This window comes from Rhinoraja longicauda, chromosome 41, assembly GCF_053455715.1.
Source record: "Rhinoraja longicauda isolate Sanriku21f chromosome 41, sRhiLon1.1, whole genome shotgun sequence".
In the NCBI taxonomy this organism is placed as follows: domain Eukaryota; kingdom Metazoa; phylum Chordata; class Chondrichthyes; order Rajiformes; family Arhynchobatidae; genus Rhinoraja; species Rhinoraja longicauda.
Window position 1 is genome coordinate 7,105,196 of NC_135993.1, and position 11,339 is coordinate 7,116,534.

The 11,339-nt window shown below is 54.4% G+C and overlaps 1 protein-coding gene across 1 annotated transcript in view; it reads right to left on the reverse strand.

Moving 5' to 3' along the window:
- Positions 1-514: 514 nt before the first annotated feature.
- Positions 515-11,339, reverse strand: part of LOC144611735 (tyrosine-protein kinase receptor UFO-like) — a 105,208-nt gene continuing 94,383 nt past the window's right edge. Inside the window, 4 exon segments of the mRNA XM_078430967.1 lie at positions 515-2,796; positions 4,851-4,987; positions 7,969-8,128; positions 9,694-9,740. Of these exon segments, the coding sequence (XP_078287093.1) occupies positions 2,328-2,796; positions 4,851-4,987; positions 7,969-8,128; positions 9,694-9,740 (813 nt within the window). The 3' untranslated portion in view covers positions 515-2,327.

Genomic DNA, 11,339 nt, shown 5'->3' on the forward strand with positions numbered 1-11,339 from the left:
TTGTCCCGCACGGGACTGCCCTTGTCCCGTATTAGGCACGGGGGGCGCTGTAGGCCCAGACATTGTAGGCCCGGACACTGTAGGCCCGGACACTGTAGGCCCGGACACTGGAGGCCCGGACACTGTAGGCCCGGACACTGGAGGCCCGGACACTGTAGGCCCGGACACTGTAGGCCCGGACACTGTAGGCCCGGACACTGGAGGCCCGGACACTGGAGGCCCGGACACTGGAGGCCCGGACACTGTAGGCCCGGACACTGGAGGCCCGGACACTGTAGGCCCGGACACTGTAGGCCCGGACACTGGAGGCCCGGACACTGTAGGCCCGGACACTGTAGGCCCGGACACTATAGGCCCGGGGGCCCGGGCGCCACCTAACAGAGGTTGCATAGTAACCCGCCTCCTGGCCCGGGCGGCCTCCATTGGTGGAGCAGGAGCACGTGGCCGCTGGCTGACTGAGGTCACGTGGGGCGCGGGGCGGTGACGTCACCTTGTCCATTATTTGGGAGTGAGATAGTTGGCACCCCTACAGTGTCTGTACCTTTTCAGCCTTGGAGACTGGTGCAAAGAACTCAAAATTCTCACAGTAGCAACCTCGGAGAACGATAATCAAGGACCAGTCTCACCCCGCGCGTTTTATCGGGGCGCATCAGGGCGTGGTTTGGGAACGGTTCCATCCAAGGCCGCAAAAAAATTGCAGAGAATTGTGGACGCAGCCCAGACCATCACACAAACCAACCTCCCTTCCATCGACTCCATCTACACCTCACGCTGCCTCGGCAAGGCCAGCAGCATCATCAAGGACCAGTCTCACCCCGGCCACTCCCTCTTCTCCCCTCTCCCTTCAGGCAAAGGGTACAGAAGTGAGAAATCGCACACCTCCAGATTCAGGGACAGTTTCTTCCCAGCTGTTATCAGGCCACTATCACCAACTAGAGAGCAGTCCTGAACTACTATCCACCTTATTGGAGACCCTCAGACTATCTCCAATCGGACTTTACTGGACTTTTCCTTGCACTAAACGATATTCCCTTTATCGTGTATCTGCACACTGTGGACGGCTCGATTGTAATCGTGTGTTGTCTTTCCGCTGACTGGTTAGCACACAAAAGCTTTTTACTGTACCTCGGTACACGTGCCAATAAACCAGTTAGACTAATGTCCGCGTGTACCTTGTTATGCAGGAATCACTTCCATGGAGGGAGGAGGTCACTGTATCTCAGTGACAAAAGAAGGATACCTTATTGAGTGAGACTAGGTCAAGTTTGGCCAATGTTGAGTTCACCCGCTTCACCCGAGTTGGGATGTTGAGGAAAACGCTCGACGACTAACATTTACTCAGACCTTAGGTGCCCTGGTTTGTCTCCAATTCACAACCATGTTTTTATACACAGAGAAAGGCGAATGTTTGGAACGCACTGCTGGAGGCCGATACAATGGTGGCATTTAAGAGTCTTGTGGATGGGCACATGGATATGCAGGGAATGGAGGGTTATGGATTATGTGCAGGTCGGTAACAGATGGTCTTGGCATCATGTTCGGCACAGACATTGCGGGCCAAAGGGCCTGTTCTTGTGCTGTTCTATGTTCCATGTTCTACGTAGTACAAAAGGCTTACCCTGGTCGTCTTTCAGTTTTATTATAAATATTTTAAAGAAGAGGATTCATTTTGAGGAAATTCTCATCTGTTGCACTCTCTATAAATCTCTTGAAGTACCACATATATTTGCTTTTTCCCCATTGCCCTGTAGAAAAGCTATCAGGACCGGAGTAAGATTCATGGAGCGAAGTTTCCCCCTTCTCCCCCCCCACCCCCCCAAACTCTTAACCCTTTGACGTTCACCTCAGGAGTTCACAGGAACACATCCCAGCGTTAAATGTCTGACTTCCATAAGTCTCTGACAGAAATTGGATGAAACTTCTACGAGGCAGCCGAGACTCCTGGGCGTGGCGTGGACGAGGGGAGGGTGCTGGGAGGCAGTGAGAGGGCATCAGTTCCTGGTGGACACAAGATGCTGGAGTAACTCAGCGGGTCAGGCGGCATCTCTGGAGAGAAGGAGTGGGCCGAGACCCTCCTCAGTTCCTGGTGGATGGTGGACCCCAGGAGAAAGACATTGGAGGCTTCCCGTTCCCTCAGGAAATGGAATGCGCCAAGCGTAAGACAAGCGGAATTCGAGTGGATTTGGCTTCCGATAGATTGGACTTGGGGGATGGTTCATTTGATCAGTTGTCCGCGGCAACGGGGCCCAGTTGCCGAGGCTTCTCCAGCAGAAGGTGGTTCCTCGTCCCATTGAGGTCCAAGTGACAAAGAGTCCAGCTCGGCTGACTCACGGCCGCGGCCTCTCTGCCTCGCGGCCGCGGCCTCTCTGCGTTCGCGCGCACTCCCCCCCGCACGTCTCGTCCAGCGGGAGGTCCTCGCTGGGCCAGCACCGGTCGCCGGGGACGGGCAGCGAGGCCATGGCCATGAGGCGGGCGGTCTCGGCGGGCGGGCAGAGGACGTAGCGGTCGACGGCGTCCATCTGGTGGACGTCGGCCAAGGTGGTGGCCGTGGGCCCCTTGGAGAACTGTAGGCCCGACTCCTTCAGGCACTCCTCCAGGTCTCGGCCTCCCACCGCTCCCTGCTCGCTGCAGCTCTCCCGCCGCCCGCCCCCCTCCTCCATGTTGACGTACAGGATCTCCTCCGGGTCTGCGGGGGGCGGCAGGTCTTCTAGAATCTTCTCCAGCTGGCAGCAGATGATCTCGAAGGTGGGCCTCTCTCTGGGGTTCAGCTGCCAACAGTAGTACATCAGCTCGTACCTGTATAGAAAATCCCAGTCAATATGTAGATGCAAAGAACTTCAGTCTGAGGAAGGGTCTCGATTGAGAATGATCAGCCATGATCACATTGAATGGCGGTGCTGGCTCGAAGGGCTGAATGGCCTCCTCCTGCACCTATTGTCTATTGCCTATTGACCCGAAACGTCACCCATTCCTTCTCTCCAGAGATGCTGCCTGACCCGCTGAGTTACTCCAGCAGTTCACCAGATTGATCCCTGGGATGGCAGGACTTTCATATGAAGAAAGACTGGATAGACTGGGCTTGTACTCGCTGGAATTTAGAAGACTGAGGGGGGATCTTATAGAAACATATAAAATTCTTAAGGGGTTGGAGAGGCTAGATGCGGGAAGATTGTTCCCGATGTTGGGGGAGTCCAGAACCAGGGGTCACAGCTTAAGGATAAGGGGGAAGTCTTTTAGGACCGAGATGAGAAAACATTTTTTCACACTGAGAGTGGTGAGTCTGTGGAATTCTCTGCCACAGAAGGTAGTTGAGGCCAGTTCATTGGCTATATTTAAGAAGGAGTTAGATGTGGCCCTTGTGGCTAAAGGGATCAGGGGGTATGGAGAGAAGGCAGGTACAGGCTACTGAGCTGGATGATCAGCCATGATCATATTGAATGGCGGTGCAGGCTCGAAGGGCCGAATGGCCTCCTCCTGCACCTATGTTCTATGTTTCTCTGTTTCTATGTTTAGTGTCTACCTTCGATTAAAACCAGCATCCGCAGTTTTATTCCTGTACAAAGAACTGTAGCTGCTGCTTTACCAAAGCGGGAAATCTAAAACAAACCAGAGCAAATGCTGGGCAGACACAACGTGCTGGAGTAACTCAGCGCGTAACAGGCAGCATCTCTGAAGAACATAGGTACAGTAGGTGACGTCTCAGGTCAGGACCCTTCTTCAAGACTAATAATAACTCAAGAAGAGTCCCGACCCCCCAAAACATCACCTGGACATCTTCGCCCAAAATGATGCCTCTTGTCCCTATCCATTCCCACCCCCCCCAGCACGGTGGCACAGCGGTAGAGTTGCTGCCTCACAGCGCCAGAGACCCAGGTTGAATCCTGACTACGGGTGCTGTCTGTGCGGAGTTTGCACGTTCTCCCCGTGACCGCGTGGGTTTTCCCCGGGCGCTCCGGTTTCCCCCCACACTCCAAAGACGTGCGGGTTTGTGGGCTAATTGGCTTTGGTGAAGATTGTAAATTGTCCCCAGTGTGTGTGGGATAGTGTCAGTGTAACGGGGATCGCTAGGGTCAATGTGGACTCGGTGTATCTCCAAACTAAACTAAACTAAACTAAACTGCTGGGCTGGGATGTTTGGGGTTGTCCATAAGTCAGCTGTTTGTAACCCAGGTAGGACATGGACAGGGCGGTCACAGTGGCGCAGTGGTAGAGTTGCCGCCTTACAGCGAATGCAGCGCCGGAGTCCCGGGTTCGATCCCGACTACAGGCGCTGTCTGTACGGAGTTTGTACGTTCTCCCCGAGACCTGCGTGGGTTTTCTCTGAGATCTTCGATTTCCTCCCACACTCCAAAGACGTGCAGGTTTGTGGGTTAATTGGCTGGGCAAACGTAACAACAAATTGTCCCTAGTGTGTGTAGGATAGTGTTAGTGTAACGGGGATCGCTGGGGTCAATGTGGACTCGGTGTATCTCCAAACTAAACTAAACTGCTGGGCTGGCATGTTTGGGGTTGTCCATAAGGGGCCTGTTTCCGCGCTGTATCTCTAAACTAATAAGCCGTTCAGGAAATGCTCCACTGTTCCACAAGGGTTCTCTGTCCAGGAATGGATCTGAAGAACTCTGAGGAAGGGTCTCGACCCGAAACGTCACCCGTTCCTCCTCTCCAGAGATGCTGCCTGTCCCGCCGAGTTACTCCGGCATTTCGTGCCTCTCTCCAGTGTAAACCAGCATCTGCAGTTCCTTCCAACACAGTGAAGCTACAAACATGTGGAGCGGGGTTAGGGGGAGATGGGGGAGTCTCTGGGCTCAGGGACGGAGCGGGGCTTGGCCCGAGGGTTGGCAGGTACTCACAGCGCATCCAGACAGTCGGGCGGCTGCTTCAGACGATTGCCCTGCCGCAGGTAGTCGTAGATCTCGCTGTTCTCAACGCCGGGGTACGGGGTCTGACCACGAGTGGCGATCTCCCACATGGTGACGCCGTACGACCACTGCACAGGGAGAGAGAGAGAGGTAGAGGGGGAGAGGGAGAGGGAGGGGGGGAGGGAGGGGGGAGAGAGGAAGGGGGGGAGAGGGAGAGGGGGAGGGGGAGAGGGAGAGGGGGAGGGGGAGGGAGGGGGAGGGGGAGGGAGAGGGAGGGAGGGAGGGAGAGGGAGAGGGAGAGGGAGAGGGAGAGGGAGAGGGAGAGGAGAGGGAGAGGGAGAGGGAGAGGGAGAGGGAGAGGGAGAGGAGAGGGAGAGGGAGAGGGAGAGGGAGAGGGAGAGGGAGAGGGAGAGGGAGAGGAGAGGGAGAGGAGAGGGAGAGGAGAGGGAGAGGGAGAGGGGAGAGGGAGAGGAGAGGGAGGGGAGAGGGAGAGGGAGGGAGGGTGAGGGGAGGGAGAGGGAGAGGGAGAGGGAGAGGAGAGGGAGAGGGAGAGGGAGAGGGAGAGGGAGAGGGAGAGGGAGAGGGAGAGGGAGAGGGAGAGGGAGAGGGAGAGGGAGAGGGAGAGGGAGAGGGAGAGGGAGAGGGAGAGGGGTGGGAGAGGGGGAGGGGAGAGGGAGAGAGAGAGGGGGAGGGAGGGGGAGAAGAGCGAGGGAGAGGAAGGGGGAGAGAGAGAGAGAGAGGAGAGAGAGAGAGAGAGAGAGAGAGAGAGAGAGAGAGAGAGAGAGAGAGAGAGAGAGAGAGAGAGAGAGAGAGAGAGAGAGAGAGAGGGAGAGGGGGAGGGAGAGGGGGAGAGAGGGGGAGAGAGGGGGAGGGGGAGAGGGAGAGGGGGAGAGGGAGAAAGAGGGGGAGAGAGAGAGGAAAGGGGTTGAAGAGAGAGAGGGAGAGGGGTGGAGGGAGGGAGGGAGGGAGGGAGGGAGGGAGGGAGGGAGGGGAGGGAGGGAGGGAGGGAGGGAGGGAGGGAGAGAGGGAGAGAGGGGGAGAGGAGGAGAGAGGGAGAGAGTGTGAGAGAGACAATGTGGTCAGCCCCCATATCCCCCTATCTTCTTTCTTAAGCCCTTTGCTCCTCTCGGGAGCGTAGGCCATATCCCCCTATAACCAACTAGATTCCAGTTCAGTGTAGTTTATTATCATGTGTACCGAGGTACAGTGAAAAGCTTTTGTTGCGTGCTAACCAGCCAGCAGACAGACAATACTTGATTACAATCGAGCAATTAGCATAGTTGCTGTAGGAGTAGAGATTTAAGAGTGTGGGGCGACTGTAATTTGAGTTTGGAGATCTGCTTCTGTGAGATACAGCAGGCAAATGGTTGCCTGGGTCGGACGCCATCTTGGAATCTTGGAAGATGGAGTCTCATTGTCTGTAACTCATTTTCACCTTGCCCACAGTAACAATGGCCTGTTCCCTTTATCACCTGTACCTTGTAGCATATCTTCCATTCCTTTATTCTATATCTCTCTATACCACCGTCTATATCTCTAGTTTCTCTTTCCCCTGACTCTCAGTCTCAAGACGGGTCTCGACCCGAAATGTCAGCTATTCCATCTCTCCAGAGATTCTGTCCCGCTGAGTTACTCCAGCATTTTTGTGTCTGTCTTCGGTTTAAACCGGCATTCTTCCTACACTTCCATCTACCTTATTGGAGACCTTCAAAACATCTTTAATCGGACTTTACTGGACTTTATCTAGCACTAAACGTTATTCTCTTTATCCTGCATCTGTAGACTGTGGAAGGCTTGACTGTAAGGACGTATGGTGTTTTCGCTGACTAGATAGCAAGCTTTTCACTGTACCTCGCTCGGTACAGGTGCCAATGAGGAGGGCACTGGAGGAGACGTATAAGAGATCTTATCGAAACGTATAAGATTATTAAGGGGTTGGACACGTTAGAGGCAGGAAACATGTTCCCAATGTTGGGGAGTCCAGAACCAGGGGCCACACAGTTTAAGAATAAGGGTTAGGCCATTTAGAACGGAGATGAGGAAAAACTTTTTTAGTCAGAGAGTTGTGAATCTGTGGAATTTCTCTGCCTCAGAAGGCAGTGGAGGCCAATTCTCTGAATGCATTCAAGAGAGAGCTGGATAGAGCTCTTAAGGATAGCGGAGTCAGGGGGTATGGGGAGAAGGCAGGAACGGGGTACTGATTGAGAATGATCAGCCATGATCACATTGAATGGCGGTGCTGGCTCGAAGGGCCGAATGGCCCCCTCCTGCACCTATTGTCTATTGTCTATTGACTCACTGTGATGGATGTTTCTTTGTGTTTTGTGTTTTGTGTTGGTTGGGGTTGTGTGATTTGCTTATTTTATTGCTCTGTTGTTGGACTGTGGGTGACGAAATCTCGTCCAAAAGCCCTGTTTTTTGGATGACAAATAAAGGTAATTCTGAATTCTGATTCTGATTCTAAACCAAACTAAACTAAAGACTTTGTGTCCTTTTGTGAGTTAACCAGCTTCTGCAGTTCCTCGTTTCTACAAGTTCATAAGTTCATGGTTATAAGTGATAGGAGCAGAATTAGGCCATTCGGCCCATCAAGTCTACTCCTCCATTCAATCTTGGCTGATCTATCTCTCCCTCCTAACCCCATTCTCCTGCCTTCTCCCCATAACCCCTGAATCAAGAATCTTATCTATCTCTGCTTTAAAACTATATGCATTGACTTGGCCTCCACAGCCGTCTGTGGCAAAGAATTCCACACAGATTCACCACCCTTTGCCTAAAGAAATTCCTTCTCATCTCCTTCCTAAAGGAACGTCCTTTAATTCTGAGGCTGTGACCTCTAGTCCTGGACTCTCCCACCAGTGGAAACATCCTCTCCACATCCACTCTGTCCAAGCCTTTCACTATTCGGTGAGCCTCAATCAGGTCGCCCCCTCGTCCTTCTAAACTCTAAAACGACGACTAATTATGACACCCGTATCTCAGGGGCCTTAGGGTCCACTCCCCGCTGACCGGGGACCGTCAGCCTAGCCCTGACGGCCCAGTCATCGCGGGCACACCAAGCCATCGCGTGCCGCGAGGAGGTACTACGCTCGGCGTTCAATGTTCGTACCACGTCACTCTTGCTGGTGTAAACCCGGTCCGCCAGGCTTTCAATGGCGATCCACTTCACCGGCATCTTCGCGATGCGGCCCTGGCGGTAGTAATCACCGTTGTAGATTTTTTTGGAGAGTCCAAAATCGGCCACACACACGTTCATGTTTTCATTCAACCTGTGATGAGAAAGGGAGAGAGAGTTATAGTGATGTATATAAAAATATATATAGAGAGAGAGAGAGAGAGAGAGAGAGAGAGAGAGAGAGAGAGAGAGAGAGAGAGAGAGAGAGAGAGAGGGAGAGAGAGAGAGAGAGAGAGAGAGAGAGAGAGAGAGAGAGAGAGAGAGAGAGAGAGAGGGAGAGAGAGAGAGAGAGAGAGAGAGAGAGAGAGAGAGAGAGAGAGAGAGAGAGAGAGAGAGAGGTCCGGCGACTGAGAAGTTTTGAAGTAACCTTTCAAGGTTCTTGTCGAAGGAGGAGGAACAGTTGCAGTGAGATTTCATAGTTTGACCGAACGTCGGACTGTGGAAACTTTCCTTTGTTTAAGGATTTCTCCATTTCGTGTGGAATTCCTGAGTTCCTCTGCACCGCGGGTGGGAGCAGCCGTGGCTGGCGGATTGCCAAGAGTGCCTGGAGATCGTGGGTAGGAATGATTTCGGTGTCTTTGATATTTATAGCACCGACTCTCTGCCCCAATACCGTTTTGCACAGTGCTGTTGCCTGGGCTTAACGTGAAGAGGGTATCTTTTGCTTCCGTCGGGGCTTTGAAGAGCCTTCCAAAAGCTGCTCTGGACTGTGGAGGTGAGCTTGGGGACTTTCCTATCTTCGGCTGGAGGAAACTGCATCTGCTGCTTATTCAGACTGTGACTGTCTCTGAGGATCGCTTTTGAGCTGAGGTGCTGCTGTCCCTGGAGCTGGGGTGTGCCACTGTCAAGATGGCGGGAGCTCGGCCTAAGGTTCAGAGTTACGCAGCGGCGGCTTCGACGGCGGCTTCGAGGCCACTCGTGGATGAGCCTCATGTTGACTTGGACTGGGATATTTATGGGATCTCGGTTCAAACCGGGTTCGTGTGGAGCAGGGCTGCAATTGCAAAGGGCTTGCATGATCTGTTCAAGAGGGATGTCATTGCCTCTTCCGAGAGTGCAGGAGGGAAGGTTCAGTTGATACTGAAGTCCCGGAAGGATGTGGCCCAAGTGTTGGAGAAGGGGCTCACGGTGGAGGGGGTCCATCTACAGGTGGAACCGTGGGTGTCCAATGTAAAATCGGTTCTCCTACGGAATTGTCCCACGTTTCTCCGGGATGCAAAACTCCTTCCACACTTGGAGAAGATTGGGGAGGTGCGGTCTAAGCTTACTAGGCTCATGCACCCCGGGAATGACCCGTATGAGAAAGGGGTGCTGAGCTTCAAGAGGCGCGTGTTTATGAAGGTGGAAGTGGGGTTGGGTGCCGAGGGGAGCTTCGCTGTGGAGCATAAGGGTCTCTCCAATCGCGTGTATTGGAGCTGGGGAGAGGCACAGTGTCATGCGTGGCAAGGAGTTTGGACATCTCCGTAGAGAGTGTCCCAGGAGCCGGGCCAATGCGAGAAATTCTAACGCAGGGGCCCAGGAATGCAGTGCTGGCCCAACCGGGGCGGCCCTCCATGCCTCGGTGGCCCGGGGTGGAACTGCTGACTCGGCTGGGGCTGCTAGCTCCGCCTCGGTGACCCGGGACGGCACTGCCAACCCATCAGAGGCTGCAAGTACTACCTTGGTGACCCGGAGCAGTGAGGACCCCCGCTCTCTATGCCCTGAACCTGTGGAGGTGGTAGATGGCAAGGCGCAGGGGAAGGGTGAAGGGGGGGAGGGAGGTTGGGAGACGCAGAAGGGGAAGAAAAGTGATAAGGATAAGAAGAAGAATAAGCCCCCTCCAAGGGAATCAATCAATAGCAGATGGGCTCCTGCCCAGTGGGCCCAGTGAAGTCCAGGGCGCACCTGGTTTGGCTCAGCAAGGAGCTAAGGTGAACCGGAAGGGGGCAGGTGGGAGCAAACATGGGAGTAGAAAGGGGGCAGCGGGTGGTGCGGAGGCGGAGGACCCTTCCTCTATGGAGGTCACCGCACCTCCCCCGGTCACCGGGACAAAAAAGAAGGCTGTCGGAAAGCGAGGAAGAGCATGAGCGTGGGCCCAAAGTAAGGGGGACGGATATTTCGAGACCTTCCCACCCCTGACGAGGGCGGTGACCACGGACTGGAGACTTGTGGGCCGGAGGATGAGCCTCTGGTTCAGGGACCTTCTGCAGGTGTTACCAGATCAGTTACTGGGACCGCCTCCCCTGAAACCGTGTCCTCTGGGTTGGTGGCGGCCCCCTCGTCTCAGGGGCTTTCCGAGGGAGTCATCTCATCGGGTAGCGGGGTTGGTGCCCCTGGGAGCGTGTCCGCTGGGTCGGAGGAGGTCCCCTCGTTTCAGGGGCCTTCTGAGGGTGATGGCACGCCGGTTGATGGGTCTGACTCCCCTGGAAATGTGCCCCCTGGGATGGGGGATGAGCAGAGTCAGCCTGAGGGGGGAGGATCGGGAGATCAAACGTTCCACTCTGTGCTCTGTATTAGAACCAGTGGAGGTGATGAGGGGTGTGATGCCTCACCGGTTGAGGTAGTAGGGGAGACTCCAAGAACACCTGGGACCCCGGGGGTGCCTGCTGTTTTTTTCTTCCCCAGACCCAGAAGTGGGGTGTGATGGGAGAGTGCAGGAGCCTAGCCTTTTACCGGACAGCTTGTTGCTGTCAGAGGCATCGGGACCCTCCCTCGGCATTGATCCTGGGGGTGGTGTCATGCCGGAGGAGGGGGAGAGTGATGGGCTCGGCCTGTGCAGTGGGGTGAGTGAGCTTTCAGCAAGCTGTAGTCCCACGGACTCTGACACTGGCCTTGAGCGATGTGTAGAGGAGGCTGCTGCTCCAGGTGTGAGTGGGTTGGCGGAGCGCCCAGACTTCAGGGCTGTGTTTAACGTAACCCTTATCCGTGAGATTCAGGACTTTCTCAAAACATCTAAAAGTCACAAGACTAAAGTTGAAACAGCGAAGAGGCGGTGGGGAGATCTGCCAGGATTTATTGAGGATCTTGAAAGCATCCTTGGCAGCAAGGAAAGTGATATTCCTGCGTCTGTGAGGCTTCAGCTTGGGGATTTCTCAAGGTTCCTCAAGGGGGAAGGTTCTGTGACCAAGAGCAATGTGAGGAAATAATTCCAACGTGTTTGCAAATTCACAGTAGTTACATTAAATTTAAATGGCAGTAGAGCGAGCTTTCGCAGATTTCAGCATTTATCAGTCCTGAGAGAAGGGAAATATGCGGTGTGTTTTCTGCAAGAGACGCACACCGTTGTCGGTGACGAACCCACCTGGCGACTGGAGTGGGAAGGGGGG